This window comes from Morchella sextelata (genome assembly GCF_020137385.1).
Source record: "Morchella sextelata strain SCLS chromosome Unknown scls_2, whole genome shotgun sequence".
Lineage (NCBI taxonomy): Eukaryota > Fungi > Ascomycota > Pezizomycetes > Pezizales > Morchellaceae > Morchella > Morchella sextelata.
The window spans coordinates 3,205,299-3,222,028 of NW_025408617.1; the positions used below are offsets into that span (position 1 = coordinate 3,205,299).

A 16,730-nucleotide genomic window follows, 5' to 3' on the forward strand; every position below is an offset into this window, starting at 1 on the left:
TCGCTGTACTCTACATGCTCAAGATGCGGCACTGAACCGTTATCGCGGGTTTTTCTCGCTTCAATCTACCTTTCGGATAAACTACCCTATTATTCATCTGAGATACATACTCGCCTACGCACTTTACGATGGCTCTAGAGAGAAGTGAGTCTTCAGTGAGATATTGGAAACCGAAAGCCCAGTAGAGCGTATTTGCCAACCGTCAATTTCAAGAATTTACAAATTGTGGGGCTCCGAAATGGCAACCGGGGCTGTTAATTTTGAATTTCGGTGGGGCAGCGTGCTGTGAGATATACCAGGAGGATCACAAGTACCCAGTTTTGTTATTACCGAAGCTAGTATCATGGGTATGAATTTTCAGTTCCAACAGCGTACTTCACAGGTAGCATGATGGGTTGTCTGGTTTTCGGGGTTTATTCTGTCATACCATTAACCAGATCGATTTTGGCCACTGCGGGGAACTGTCAATTTTGCCTCCCGAAACTGTCAAGTTTGAAGTGTCAATAGTTGAAATTGACGGTTGGCAAATACGCTCTAGTGTGAAGGTAGATGACAGAGTACCGTTAATTCTCGAAAAATCCACTATACCCGTATTTGTATGTGGTAAGTCCGGGCCAAGGCGAATTGGCGTATCAAACTTCACAGATTCGTGCGGATTTAACGAAGCGGAGATAGTGGATTTCTCGGCACTGGATTTAAGGTAGATTATAGTACCTACATGAGTGAGCCATCTATTACTCGGCATGTAGGTAGAGTAGGATATAGGCCTGGGCATCGGTTGTTTTCTGGCTCTAATCCAATCACAACTCTCAGCTATATGGTACCGGGGAATGTCGCATTTGAACCGCAGCCATACACGCCATCTTACACTAGTAAAAAGAAAGGAAAGGTTTTAAAAACAAATAAAAGGCCCCGCCAAGCCGTGGAACGAGAACGCTGAAAATGAAGGTTTGTCAGAGATTTTTCTATCTCTGCCCGGTTCTTTACTCGGGGCGGTAGGACTTTTAGAGTACTCCCGCAACTTCCGCATCAAAATTCATGCTTGTTCCCTCCTTTTGTTGTCAACTGCTAATTATTGACTGTTGACTCCCTTATCGTCATTTGCTTGAGGATTGCAAATTTAGTATGTGCTCAAACTAAATTGACCTTGAAGGTTAGATGACCAATCTATCCCCTTATCATCCTTACCGTCGAAATGGGGAAATTAAACGCATCCATCTCTCTTAGGTACAACTGTACTAGGGTGTAGCGGAAAGTGATCAGAATCTGATAAGACAAATAGACGTATTCACCGCAACATTCACTTATCAGATTCTGATCACTTACCCTCAACACCCGGTACACTCCTTCTAGTAAAGGAAGGGTTTATGCTCGACCTTATAGAGTAATTGCATTATTGATAATTTCTGGATTGCTATCAGGCCTACCTATAGGAAAGACTCCAGAAAGCCACCACCTCTGCCTTGCGTGTGTGCCGAATGCAAGCAAGGGACGTGCACAACTACTGTCGTCAATCGGAACATTTGCCGAGAAAAGCCAAAGGAGGGGAAGGGAGGAGAGCCTTCAACCATACTCTGCTCGGTACTGTAGGTAAGTAGATACTCTAGATTGGATGGAGTACTCTACTTTACCCTACGTACTTTAGACTACCGGTAGGGAACATACATGTATGGTAGAGTACCTTTAGAGGGCACTAACGTGGTTCTATGCAGGAATATCTCATCTGCCAGATATCTGGGGTTTCCCGAGCCGTGCTTGGTTAGAAGAACCGATGGCCGAAGATGCAGCATCATTTTGTCATATTTCCAAGTTTTTCATGGGAATTGATAGAATTGACTATCACCGACCGGATTCGATACTAAGATTTTGGGCTGGTGTTAGCTTTGATTGCGCAGGCTTCTAGAGCCGTCATATCATTCAACCATTCTCAAAAAAAATAAGGATAACTTGAAGTTCCATCGGGGGTATGTAATTACATCTTGCATGGGATTCCCTCGCGGTTTAGAAATCCATAACCCCCCCTATCGCTATCACTATCTGGAATCGAAGGGAAAAAAAAAGGGTTCTACCACCACACCCATGCTCAACGAGCCGCATATGCCATGCAGGTCGGCCTTATTATTTCTGGTGGCTTCGTATAGGCATTTGTCAGAACTTTTTTTTTCTCTCTCCCAGAAATGGTATCGTGGATCCTCCTTTTTTTTTTTTTTTTGACGGTTATACGGCCCAGAGGCTGGCTAGCTACATGTAGGTTGCCTGAGAGTTGAATATACTCTAGTTAATGAATATAAGTATCTGAATCTCTCCCTTTTCTACTTTTATATCGATAGCATTTGGCCTTGATCAATCCTCTGACCATACTACCGTACGTTGTCGGTGCCGGTGACTTGTATAAGTCTTGATAAACATTTCCATCAATCACTCACTTCCGGGTGTGGAATTATTTTATCAAATGGAAGACGATAAGATTGGTACAGATGCTACGGCCGTCGCGAAATCAGCAGGAAGTTCTTTTAGTGATGAAAGCAAGAAATCCGGCGCAGGACTGTGGGGAGAAATCGTTGAGGAGCCTGTCAATATCAACGAAGCTTATCAAGACTATGAGGAGTAAGCTAATACTCTATCCTAAGAGCCCATCATCATTGGTGTGCAACTGGCTCCCATTATATTGCTAACAATGGGAATTTACTAGTCTCCGAAGAGAGCTCACTAAAGCTTCGAAAGTGACGACCCGCCATTCTACTCACAGGCGTAAACCAGATGTTGAAGAAGGCGAGGAATCACCACAGGTAGACATGGTCGATCTCGAAGAGTATCTTCAGCGACGCACCAAGGAAGCCTCTGAGTCTGGGATTCTCCCTAAGAAGATTGGAGTTTCATTTGAGAATCTGACCGTCACAGGAACTGGATCTGGTCGAGAATATGTCAAGACATTCCCAGATGAACTGGCGGAGCTATTTGGGAAGGGGATCTATGACATGGCAAGAGAATATTTTAGGAAGAAGCCAGAAGTAAAGAATATCATTCAGGGCTTCTCCGGGGTTGTCAAGCCGGGAGAGATGTTGTTGGTGCTAGGGAGGCCAGGGTCTGGAACGTCAACGTTTTTGAGGGCGTTGACGAACCAGAGGAGAGAACTTACCAGTATCGCGGGGGATATCAATTATAGCGGGGTACCTTTCAAAGAGGCCAAGGGAAGGTATAGAGGAGAGATCATGTTTAATGGAGAAGGTACGAGAAATTGCATTTCTTTCTTCCCTTCTGGAATAGGTGGAATCAAATTCTAACATATCTTGATTTATAGAGGATATCCATCTACCAACTTTGACAGTACAGCAGACTCTCCGCTTCGCAATGCGGACCAAAACACCCTTCAAGAGAACTCCGGGTGAATCAAGAGGCGTATTCGTCGAGCAAATGCTAGGTCTCTTTGTAAAGATGTTTGGAATGGCCCACGTGCTCGACACCAAAGTGGGAAACTCTTTCATCCGCGGTGTCAGTGGCGGTGAACGAAAGCGTGTATCAATCATTGAAGCCCTCGCATCTAGAGCTACCATCAACGCCTGGGACAATTCTACCAGGGGTCTCGATAGCTCCACAGCTGTGGATTATATTAGATCTCTGCGTATCTTAACTACATTGACCCATTCAACCAATATTGTTACACTGTACCAAGCTGGCGAGCAAATTTATAAGGAATTTGATAAAGTTTGCGTGATCGACTCTGGACGTCAGATTTTCTTTGGGAAGGCTTCAGCTGCACGGGAGTACTTTGAGTCCCTAGGGTTTTACTGCAACTCAAGAAGTACAACTGCAGATTTCCTCACCTTGGTTACGGATCCAGTTGAACGACGTATCAAGCCGGGATGGGAAGGCAAGGTCCCCTCTACTCCCGCAGAGTTGGAGGCGGCTTTCAGAAAGAGTGTGTATTGGGAGGAGGTACAGAAGGAATTGATTGAATATAACGAGGAAACGAAAACAGGTTGCGCACAAGAGTTTTCCAAGGCAGTGGAGGATGATAAATCTCCTAGGGCTGGTAAAGGCTCTCCTTACACAGTATCCCTGGCTCGTCAAGTTTACTACCTTGTGCAGCGTGAATTTCAGCTCCAACTCCAAGATACCACAGCACTGAGAAGTCGCTTCTTCAATGTCGTCGTTATGGGACTTATCATTGGCAGTCTTTTCTACAATACCCCGTTTACCTCAGAAGGATCATTCGCTATTGGCGGTGTGCTGTTTTTCAACATCATTATCGTTGGCTGGATGCAAATGCCCGAGGCTATTCACATGACAACTGGAAGATCGATCACGTCGAAGCAGACTGCATTTGCATTTTACAGGCCATCTGCCCTTGTGCTTGCGAGAACTATTGCAGATCTACCAATTTTAGCGGCGCAGTGCTCAATTTATACCGTAATCTTGTACTTTATGGCTGGATTGACAGCAGAAGCGGGGAAATTCTTCATAAACCTGTTGTTTGTTTTCGTACGTTTCCCTTTATATTGTTCTACTAATAACACTGGCCATATTTACTAACTGACTGACTTGTTTAGATGACGACTGTTTGTTTGACGGCGTTCTACCGTGCTGTTGGTGCTTTCAGTAAGGATCTCAACATATCTATCAGGACCGCGTTCCTTGGGTTGAACGTCATGGGCCTGTTTGCGGGTTATATGCAGACGTCTTCCAACATGAAATCTTGGGTCTACAAGTGGATCCTCTGGGCATCACCTGTTACTTACAGTCAAGAAGTTCTCATGATTAACCAGTTGCACGGTATTCAACTTGAATGCTCACCTTCGCAATTAATTCCTGGGGTAAAGGGCGCCTCCGTTGCAAATCAAGGTATGCTGTAGTTCTTCATCGACCTTTATGAAAATGCTAATGGCTTCTAGTCTGTTTTCTCGCTGGGGCCGAACCTATGTCAGATACTGTCTCTGGAACTCGCTTCCTCGATGTTCAGTTCGGTTACAAGCCGGATCACCTTTGGCGCAACTTTGGCATTATCCTAGTTTTCACATTCGGATACCTTGGCATTGCCATGCTTGGAACTGAATTTATGAAATTTGGTGGTGGAGGGGCTTCCAAAAAGACGTTCACCAAAAATGCTTCGAAAGAATCAATGCTACCCACTAAGGAGACTGAAAAGACCGAAGCACCAATGGCGGTTGCAACACCTCCGCGCAGCCTTCATGATTCGGAAAAGGTGCCTGATGATCAGGAACTGGCAATGAAGAAAACCAGTTCAGCGCTTCAGAGCAACGGGTCCTACTATACATGGAATAACGTCAACTATACTGTTGGTACCGGCGATGACACCAAGCAGCTTCTTCATGGTGTCAACGGCTTTGTGAAACCAGGACGACTCACTGCACTTATGGGTCCCAGTGGTGCAGGAAAGACAACGCTGCTTGACAATCTGGCACAAAGAAAACGTGTTGGTATCGTTGGCGGAGATTTTCTTCTGGATGGGAAGCCATTGGGACCGGATTTCGAACGAAACACTGGATTCGTGGAACAGCAGGACGTGCATGATGGTACATCAACTGTCAGAGAAGCTTTAAGATTCTCGGCTATGCTTAGGCAACCGGCTATAGTGTCTAAAGAAGAAAAATACGCGTTCGTTGAAAAAATCATTCAGCTGCTGGAGCTTGAACCCCTTGCAGATGCGCTGATCGGGGAGCCTGGTTTTGGATTATCGGTTGAGGAGAGGAAGCGAGTGACAATTGGTGTCGAACTGGCTGCCCAGCCACAAGCATTGCTTTTCCTCGACGAACCTACCTCCGGTCTTGATTCTAATGGTGCTCTTTCGATTGTACGGTTCCTTAGGAAATTGGCCAATGAGTCCGGTCTGGCGATTCTCTGCACGATCCATCAACCTAGTGCTATTCTGTTCCAGGAATTCGATGATATCTGCCTCCTCGCAAGGGGCGGTAAGCAGGTATACTTTGGACCCATCGGTGAAAACGGCGCTACGATCATTGACTACTTTGAACGCAACCATGGACCTGCGGCAGCACACGACGCAAACCCGGCAGAGTATATTCTTGATACGATTCGGAAGCCTCCCGGTAACAAAGACTGGCCAACGATCTGGTCAGAGTCACCCGAAGGGAAAGCTGTCGCCGATGACATCGAAAGCGTAAACATCAGTAGGGCCTTGATACCTTCTAAACTCACCAGTCTGCCAACGGAATATGCAATGCCTTTGTCGGCTCAAATAAAAGAGGTCACTAAGCGTGTCTGGCTCCACTACTGGAGGGATTCGTCGTATGGTTATTCAAAGATGTTTTCAAACTTGAGTATGGCACTTATTGCTGGTGTTCTCTTCCTTCAATCTGGAAACACGGTCTTGGAAATGCAATCTCGCGGGTTTGCTGTCTTTGCGGTCTTGATTCTTTCGCCTATGGTTCTCACAGCTATTCAGCCAAAGTTTTTGAATCTCAGAGAACTTTACGAGACTCGTGAGAGGAACAGCAAGATCTACTCGGCGGCAGCATTTATCACAGCCATGTTACTTGCTGAAATTCCATATGCGATTCTCGGGACAGTCTTCTTTTTCTTGCCATGGTACTACATGATCGGAATGCCCAACAATTCAGGAACCGCAGGTTATGCGTTTCTCTTCGTACTATTGTTTGAAATTTTCATCCCATCGTTTGCAATGTGGATTGCGGCCATGTGCAAGGATATGACCATCATCAGTATCGGTAAGCTCGATCCGCTCACCCCTCATTGACTAAATACCTATATAGTACACCGATGATCAGCAAAAGCTAACGCAACATCCAATGACTCTTAGTGAACCCATTCATTTTCCTCGTCACCAATGGTTTTACCGGTATCTTAGTGCCATACAGCGGGCTTCAGGGTTTTTACAAGGCCTGGCTGTATTGGCTGAACCCCCTCACCTGGCTTGTTCGAGGCTTGATTGGAAACATCATCCATGGAATCGAGGTTCAGTGCGGAGAGAATGAGTTTGTGAAGTTCCAGCCCCCAGCCAATCAGACCTGTGGCGAATATGCGGGCGAGTGGGTTTCAACGGCATATGGGTACATCGTAAACCTAGATTCTACGGAGGACTGCAGATATTGCCAGTTTAAATCTGGTGATGAGTACCTTCAAACAGTCAATATCGAGTAAGTCCATTCTCTTACACCCTACTCTACCTGCGTCTTTGGACTCTGTGGGCGTCTTTAGATTCTGTGGGCGTCTTTAGATTCTGTGGGCGATCGTCAAGCTAACATGCAGCCCTAGCTACAATACACGCTGGCGTGACCTTGGGATCTTTGTCGTCTACATGGTCAGCAACGTCGTTCTCACATATACAATTTACTGGGCGTTCAGAGAATTTCGATGGAAGAGGTTCTTTGCTAGAGTTTTCAAGGGGAACAAGCAAGCTTGAATCCAATCTTGTGTGGGGGGAATATGAGGTTCTTATGTTTGAGGTCCTTTCTTTTGAGTGCTTAATCTCGGCTGGGCCTCTATAATTACGTGCTTATGTGCATATATGTATGGCTTGACGATCTCTTGTGGTAGCGTTCTTTTTAGTGGTGATTCCTTTGTTATCTTTAGAAATAGATTAGATGAATAGTAATAAAGCAGATAAAGTACATGTTACGATATCAATCTTGACCTCGATGTATGTATAAAGGCCACGTTAATGCCTGAAAGCAGTCTCTGCATATCGACATAGGAACTTAACCTAGATAGGTAATATCTAAAACTCCAAAACGAACGCCACTGTGGAGATACTCTAGATACCTATCTAGAGCTCTATGATAGGGTTTCCCGGGTCGACATTGGAGTGGATTAGGAAAATTTCCAGAAGCTTTCCTATTATTTTCATCGCTTATATGCATTACCCCTCACCCTCAACAGACCTACATACGTAGGTTAGGTGAGAGAGCTCCGAAGCGTCCGAGGACTGACTGTAAAGTATGTAAGTTGGTTTCCACAGAAGCTCGCACATACGGATGTTAAAGTTCCACGTCGACACCTTTACGAGACATGATTGAAATTGTGCGGGTGACTGTGCTGGCTTTATGCCGGTAGTGTAGTACGGTCTAGTATCTGGCACAGCAGGTACCGGAAGGGTCCTGATCGCTGGCAAGTCCGCAGCTGTTGGGAAACCACTATCCAAGTAATAATGAGGGGGTAGGTGCTTTGCCCATTAAGTTGACCTAAATCTTATTTACAGATCCCTTGCGTCGGCCGTTGACATAAGTATCATATCGATTTCATATCGTATGTAAAGCTGTCAGGAGACAGCAAAGCCCTTGATTTTCCCTCTCTCTGTGCCTAGACACCCTTCCAGTGGGTGAGTTTCCAGAACCCAGGGTACGGGCACTGTTGTTAATTGAGACCTGCATAGTGCATCCTCAACCGTATGCCCTCGATCCATATCGAGAAGGAAAAAACCGGATACAGCGTGTCACGCATGAATGTATGTAAAGTAGAGTAGGCATGTAAGGTCGGACCCAAAAGGAATGGTTCAGTGACGGTTCCAGGTGCTTAAGTTAGGTTGGGTAGGTATGCATACAGATACTCTGGCCTTATGCAGATAGCAATTTACATACTGTAGGTAGAGTACATACATGTAGGTTTACTCCTCGGTGAGCTGTCAATGGATACGTTAACCAGAGAAAGAAAGACCATTGATTGGTGTAAAGACTGGTCGAAACAGAGCCCCTCCGCATGAAGAAGAAAAGTCGTAAATTAAAGTATAAAAGAAATTAAAATAAAGATCAATAATTCAATGTATGTAGTTCGGTGTGCCGTGGAGTATTTATGTAGAAATTATTTGTTAACAATGAATTTTAATCTCCATGGAGGCAGGTCAGTACCTGTGACACTGCGTTGGCCTCAATTTCGTAAACCTCTTGGTGGGTTTATTTAATTTGTCCTAACATATATTAATATCACCTATCAACAGCCTGCATGAAGATGCGGGGGCAAGTCTTTCGCTGACCCGTTGTTTTGTTTATTATTTGGATGGCTGAAAAACGTGGGGTCGGGTCACATCACGTTATCTCGCGATGATCATCTTGTACGTACTCCGGCTGTTTGCGTTGAGCCTCCTCCTTAAGCTTGAGGCCTTTTTTATGTGAAACCAGCCTGTTCATACGAAGACCAACCAAGAAAATCCAGAGGCCGGGATGATCTTGAAACGGGCAACTGCTGGAATTACTGGTACCGTAACCATAGTAACCTCCCGGCTTCAGCCTCCCCCAACTTGTAATGTCAACAACCATCTCCATTGATATTACTGAACTGCTGCTGCAGTTGTGTAAGACAAGAACGTCCAGATGCATACCTCGATGAGGTGTGTTATGTTTATCGATTGATTATTCCAGTTGAATCGAACTGTTTCCGTGGTGTGCACTGTGTATGTACAGATGTACCTACATGTTTCTGCTGTGTTCTGATTCTCTCTTGCTCATTTCTTTGCTACCGGTGCTATTCGGTACCCTCAATGAAACGGGCGCTGCAGAATTGTGGGTCTTCAATTTGTCGGCCCTATGCAGTCTCCACGATAAGAAAGTATGAGTTGCAGATGGTGCAGACCCCCGATTGCTTCTGTAAATAGAGTACCTCCCTTCGAACTTTCAGAGAGTATGTATGTTTTCATAGTCCATGTATGAACTTGTTCCCGTTGTTTGTTGATTCTCTAGTAGAATGTTTACATGCATTCGCATTGGTTATCATGCTTGAAGAAAAACTTATGATGCTGCGTTCGGGTTATTAGCGCGAGAAGTCACGAGATGACGCGTGGAGTCTCCGAGTCAGGACGTGTTATTTGTAAATAGAACGTCCTCCTTGGCTAGGTAGGAACTCCTCACACCGGCCGATAACAAGGATTCAGAGTGTTTGAGACAAGGTTATAACCGATAAAGACCCGCTGCCGCGATCAATTCAGCCCTGCCGACACCCACTTACAGCGAAGAGGAAACATCCTATGCTGCACCACTCCTCTTTATGGATGTGCCAACTACCTATTAGCCTATCGTTCCCCCACATTTTATTGATTGTCTGATAATCAAATAATCAGTTATCACGTCAACTGATTTCTGTCTTCTGTTTTGTGTGTGTATGTCTTACAGTCTTAATGTTCCATATGGTACATTTTATTAGACTTCTTTACCTTCAGAGGCCGTTTCGATTTACACGCATTTCTCCCCGCCTTCTTTCCGATTTCTAGCTGCGGTGGCTAGCCGCTGTGGCCATTCCATTACCACTAAGGCTTGTGGCATGGGACCTTGCAGGGACGGCTGTTTTCATCGTCGAGAAAATTCCCTATGTAGTTTTCCATGTACCACCTGCAAAACGTGAGCGTTGATACAACAGGTACAGTCGCTCACCTAGTGACGGCGGATCCTGTCTGATGGTTGTGTTTGCAGTAATTTCCCCTTGGCGTCCCAAAGTTAACTCTGTTATTGGCCTCAAATCCCTGACCGCCATCAGACAGGATCCGCCTTCACCCCGTGAGTGACTGTAACAACTATATACAGAGAATCAATGCAAGGCGGAGTCAACACATTTACATGTACTCTATGTACCTGATATTTAAACAAGAGCTCAAGAAAAAGCAGGGGCCACTGCTTACCCTAAAATGGTCTGTGCCTTGGTCACGATCTAGCTACGATCTTCTTAATTGCGTGGGTATGACGAGACCCTTATGTACATACATACAGCGGCGGCCTAGGGTTACATGTAGAGTATCTACTCTAGAGTAGAGTAGAGGAGAACCATGTACTTCCGTAGAGCTAATAGAGTAAGTACATGTACATGTACATGTACCTACATGTACTCTGCCTAAGTAGAGTACATAATCCTTTTACTGGAAGTGACCTTTGTGTATGAGTGTAGAATATATGTAATGAACCATAACAATAAGAATTGATGGGGGTGGTCCCTGAAGGATGGAACAACTGCTCCTGGACACTCGCGATATGTCACATGTGAGCGTGTATTGAACGCGTCGTGATGCAGTAAAGTAAAATCCCACCTAAGTTGTGTGACCTCTATAAATTTATTTATGAGGAATTGATGAATTCCTCCTTTGGGTGGCTGGATTTTGTCGAGATAGATCCCAGAATAGCATTCATAAATATAATTAATTTCCGGATTTGGTATCAAGTTTGTCACTTGTAGCTGTTGTCGGACTCGCAAGTGGCGGTGTCTCTCTCCCCCACTACAGCGTTGTATCTATGGTGGGTAGGGTAGAGTACATGTAACTCACAGGGAAGAGCTTTTACTCTACATACATAGCTGCCTGCTGCTGCTGTCTCACGAGCAGGTCCCTACTCACGAGGGTTAACCTATCCCCTACCCTTGTTGAATCTTTCTCGGACCCATCTTGTTTGCTCTGCCTATCGGATCCTCAGAACCCAGTCGTTGCCCATACTTATGCATGCAGAGGAAAGCACACAGAAAGCAACGAATAAAGAAACTGTGAAAGTGACAGCAAGGAAGAAGGCCAAGCCAGGCAGTTTTTTTGGTGGGTCTCGCGAAGGATAGATCCCAGCGACCAATAACCAGTCTCAGCCGAAGCAGCAAGCAAGGACTCTTGAAAAGTAGTGCGCCAAGGCCTGTCGCCGCAGTAACGACGTCTCCACCCCCCGTTGTACATAAGCATCTCAGCTTGTGCAGAAAGCCCTTCTTTGCTGTGGAGACTCATCCTCGTTGGCTGCTCACTCCTTCCTTCTTCTTCTTTTTCTTCTTCTACTTCCCCTTCACCGCCCTCCGGATCCATCCTCCTTTAATTCTTTTCTGAACCTGCATTTAGCAGAAGCAGTATCAACAACATCTCGAGTCAAAAACCGTCTTGACGACCCACTTCCACCACCTCCGTGAACTTAAGTGGACCTTTAATCACGTAGTGAAGCCTGGCCCTATCTACAGGTTTATTCGGAAATTCTTGTGCTTAATTGCACTAGAAAATCTCTACGATAATACTGGGTTTTCGTTGGAAATTGCATCGCCAAAAAAAAAAGGAGGATCATTTCGGTACTTATTGGACACGTTAAGAACAGTGCCAAGGCTGGTAGTAATATAAACAATCGGCGGATTTGAATAAACAACATTAGCTGCAAAGCCTCAAGTGCACCTCGAAATCACCAATTTCACCGGGTTTAAATAGAAGGGTATTCAGACTTGACGGAAAATGGAATTCGAAGCAGCATCATCACCTATCCGTATGCAGGGCGCTTTTGCGTCTCATACACCTTGGACAATAGGCGGCAATGAGTTTTCTCGCCCAAGCAATGCGACTGGCAAGTCATTATTTGGACCAAAACTTAGCGTGGGGGTAAGATCGGAGGCGAGAGGTTGTTTTGAGAAGGAGCGAAGAAAAGAGTCATCTCCAACATCATTGCTGGTAGCGGACATCACTCAAAATTTTCACATTGACAAAACGTGAGCGCCGAAAGACATTGTATTTTGGGTTGATTGTTTGCTAAACTAGAATTATAGTCCTCAGGTCCCAACACCGAGGCGTTCTCTGTTTCCTTTTGGGCCCAATGCTCAGAATGGAAGAGGTGTGTAAAACGTCTCCCATATAGACTTTCTTAGCTAATATTCGCAGCATTGCCAACAACTCCTGTAATTCCATCCTCATCGCCCTGTCACGAAAATATGGACTTGTCTCCATTACCTCATAAGCCCGCGTTTTCCGCGTCCTTGATGGTGCCCTCGTCTCCAACAGAAGCACGCACAAAAAACCAGTCCCGCTCTTTGAGTCGCACGATGAGCTTGTGCTCAAGTCCACCTGGTCCCGATCCTATTTCCACTCCAACACCGGATATCCCGAGAATGGATCTTACTAAAAACCTTGAAGCCCCTGTTGAGTATGCTAATGGAATCTGGTCTAAAGCCAATATCTTGCTAATATTGAATTTTCAGACGTAAGAAGTCATCTAATTTCACTAGACCTTCTCTCCTAAAACATAACAGTCGCAGTACTTCCTTCAAAGCTATCAATGCTAAAGCCCTTTCTGGTCTCTCGACATCCAGTCTCTTCGGAAGATCCCCTACAGTATCCTCTGCTAAGTTGGAAGACTTGTTTGCTTCTTCTCCTCGCAAATCTCCTGCGGTATCCGCTACTAAGTTAGATGACTTATTTGCCTGTTCTCCTCGAAAATCTCCTGCAGTATCCTCTACTAAGTTAGATGACTTATTTGCTTGTTCTCCTCGAAAATCTCCAACCGTATCCTCTGCCAAGTTAGAGGATATGTTTGCTTGTTCGCCTCCCCCACGGAAACAGAAGGAATTGAGTAAGAGGGAATTGGGCGCGCCACTTTCACTGATGTCTTCAAAGTCCAAGTCCAAGGGATTTCCCAAAGATGCCGGCCCTTTAAAAACTAGTCTCGATGGATCTCCAATTGCTCCACTTAACCGCCACAGGTTTCAGCGTCCCAGAGGGAAGATCAGGAGGACTTTGAGTATGTTTGATAACCCCGACGATCTTATGAAGCGGAATGTCCGTACAAAGGGCACAGAGCTATCGCCCATCAAAGATTCACCTGGCGAAAAATCAATTCTCCCCTGCTTCACTAGTAAGGAGGATACTTTGAGGCGCATTGATAAAGCTACACTTTGCAAAGTTATGGATGGCCAGTACAAAGACGAGTACGATGAACTCATGGTCGTAGATTGTCGTTTTGAGTATGAGTATGAAGGCGGCCACATTTCAGGCGCTGTCAACGTTAATTCAACAGAAGCTTTGGAAAATATGTTCTTCAAAAGGCCCAAAACCGAGAAGTTGCTCATCATTTTCCATTGTGAATTTTCCGCCCATCGTGCTCCTAGGATGTAAGTTCGGTCGTGTCTTGAAATATCTCCTCGCGCCTTTTACTCACAGGTTTTTTCAGGGCTCTTCATCTTCGCAGTCGTGATAGGCAGTTGAATATGCAACGATACCCCGCGCTCTACTACCCTGATGTCTATATTCTCGAGGGCGGTTATTGCTCGTTTTTTAACCAGTACCGTGTTCGATGCGAGCCGGAGCAATATGTTCAGATGAAGGACTCTTCTCATCTCCAGACATGCGAAAGGGAAATGGCCAAACTTCAGCAGAAACGTGGAAAGATCAGCCGGACTCAAAGCTTTACCTTTGGAGCTAAGCAGGCCCTCGATGGCAGTCCCAGTTTTGGAAAGCGCTCTTCCGGGGGTTGTTCCAGGGATTCAGAAGGACTGCTTTCCTTCAGTTCAAAAAGTCGCGGTGACCCTCGCCGGATGGCATCCTTTTAAGTACAGTTATATTGGCACGGCGTTTGAGTTTCATTAATGGCGATTTTTAATGTTTTGGGTCCTTCGTTTTGGATTTCGTGAAATGGGTCTGGTTTTCTACACTTTCCTTTAGCATCCACCTTTTTTCAGCCAGGTAGTCGGTTTCACAACATTCGGTTATCGACTTTCGGAAGCAGCATCTTTGGAGCTCCTTTACCATTCATAGCATTCTTTTTTCTCTTCAGCAAATTCTTTCACTATTTACGCCGGGGTCTGGGCATTCATTGATCAGTTTTGGAAGCGTCTATTTTTTTTCTTTCCTTTCGGCAGTCTGTTCAATTGCTTTTGAAGCATTGCGTTCCGCCCTGAGTGAAATCTTGTATATTTCTATGTTTCCCCTTCTTGTTGCATTCAAAAAATGGGTCATGGGGGTGTATTTGGAGAGCTGGTTGTCATACCATCTTCTATGATTCCATTTACCTTTCTTATACTCCTCTTGTTCAGGGTAATTTTTAAACTCTTTAGCAGGAAACTTATCCATTGCACAACGGATAGTTATATACATGTACCAACACGCATACACCATTTCTCATCAACACCCAATCATCCTAAGTTCTCCACTGTATATCTTTTCTCCTTCTATTCAGTTTCTTTTTTTCATACGGGATCCACGAGTTTCTTTTGTACAATATTTTCTTCGTCCTTTTTCTTAACCGTTCTTAACCTCTAGCGTCGAGGATTGCATACCAGCGGTTCTGTCTTTTTTTTGATCTTACCTATACTTACCAGATTCTGTTCTTCATAGAACAGTGTCTTTGTTCTAGAGTTTTGAGCAAGCGACTTATTATTTGGTTGGGTGATAGTGGGTCGAAGACTCAGCGAAGACAACTTTGCATGGCATACACTTTTGGATGGCTGGTTTTGGATGGCAGCAACTACGTACAAAAGTCACAGAAAGCGAGCATCTGAGAGTTTTAGCGACGATCAAAGTTGCCTAGGTTCTCACTGTTTTATTTTTATTTATTTTTAGCCTCTGACTTTTTATCTGCGAGCATGGGAGAGAGAGAATGGAGACGAAAAGTAAAAGTATTCGCTTATCTGGTTTTTTTATTTATATAGTTGCATTGCTTCTTTTTTATGCCTCTTCTTTTTTACGACTAAAAAAAAAATGGTTTCCTTTTGTATCATTGTATTACTTGTATTATGTTTATATTAACTACATCTACTTACTACGCATATCGCCAGCCTACATAGCTACTTATAAAGCTATAGCTCAGCTGCTGCGTGCGTAGACCATGGAGGAAATGAGTTATTAAGTCTTATACTTATTTATTCATATTATACCCTCTACACCCACCTAAAAGCGGAAGCAAGAGCTAAGACCGAATTCGAAGGTATGGAGGGGTGAGGCGGGGATGACGTTTTCTTAACAGCGACAGCGGCTCCTTCCTTCCCCACATAATATTGTCATGGCAATATTATAATATATAATATCATATAGGTAGCCCCCAGGGTCCCGGCCTAGCTGGGCACAGGCAGGCAACTTCTAAACGTCTGTCTAGCCCCTCAAAGAATAAAGAAAGAGAAAGAAAAAAAGTAAACCCACGCCGTTGGAATGGGTATCGACCTATCGATATCGGGATAGCTTGAGTTTGAAACCTCGATACCACAATCTAATACCATCATCTACTATACCTACTCCACTATTCACTTCCCTATCCGCTAACATACAGTAAAAAAACAGCGACCCCCCCTTCGCTACGTAATCCCCCCCTCCCTCTCCACGCGAAAAATATCAAAAACCCGGTCCATAATCTCCGCTGTCAATCTCGTCTCGCCAGCCGGCTGCAGGCCCCCCAATTCAATCCCTTACTGCAAGCGCAATAATCTCGGCCCTGCGCAATATTAGGAATTGGGCCTCCCCCTACCAACACTATTGCTCTCGTCCTCTCGTCGCTTGTGGTAAGCGAGCGAGGCAGCGGCGCACGCGCAGCTGATATTGGTAGAGATGTAGAGTAAGCTAGGTGGGGTATGGTAGGTATGGGAGTGTGGTAGGTAGGGCAGGCCTTACAAGGCGTTGCGCATGGCAGGGAAGGAGGGTTCCGACTCTCGGAGGGTGCTCTGTGATAAGTAGGTATCTATGTATGGTAAAATTAAAGATCACATCTAACGCATCATCCTCCCCTCCCCCTTCGGCCATCTCATCCATCCCCTTGCCCTGGCCGTGGGCGGATCACTTGCTCGCAATGTTGTTTCTGGGGCTCTCTTCCATATTGCGCGAAACACGGGGTGTTATAGTTAGACGCTCAGGGGGGGAGAGTTTCAGGGACTGGAATGTGATGGGCGGTTAGGTTTGGCCTATCAGTTGTTGCGGTTTGGTTGGTTGGTGAGCCGTGGCTTCATGGAGTCTCACTCGGGTAGCACCGTTCTGGCCTGTGGTTGGGGTCGCTTGTTTTGTGGTGGGAGAGTGGCAGATACTCGTAAACAGCGGCTGATGGGCATTT

The 16,730-nt window shown here is 45.2% G+C and overlaps 2 protein-coding genes across 2 annotated transcripts; both read left to right on the top strand.

Annotated features, from left to right (window-relative positions):
- Positions 1–2,452: 2,452 nt before the first annotated feature.
- Positions 2,453–7,402, top strand: H6S33_006097 (uncharacterized protein; the record flags this gene model as incomplete). The annotated part of the gene is made up of 7 exons (XM_044837516.1): positions 2,453–2,607; positions 2,693–3,228; positions 3,302–4,482; positions 4,551–4,842; positions 4,893–6,707; positions 6,800–7,136; positions 7,255–7,402. 7 exons carry the CDS (start codon positions 2,453–2,455, stop codon positions 7,400–7,402), a joined length of 4,464 nt encoding a protein of 1,487 aa, XP_044699406.1.
- A 4,761-nt stretch (positions 7,403–12,163) lies between these two features.
- H6S33_006098 (uncharacterized protein) lies at positions 12,164–14,247 on the top strand (the record flags this gene model as incomplete). Its single annotated transcript, XM_044837517.1, has 5 exons — positions 12,164–12,414; positions 12,472–12,536; positions 12,584–12,845; positions 12,901–13,809; positions 13,869–14,247. The coding sequence occupies 5 exons, from the start codon at positions 12,164–12,166 to the stop codon at positions 14,245–14,247; spliced, it is 1,866 nt and encodes a 621-aa protein (XP_044699407.1).
- Positions 14,248–16,730: the final 2,483 nt, after the last annotated feature.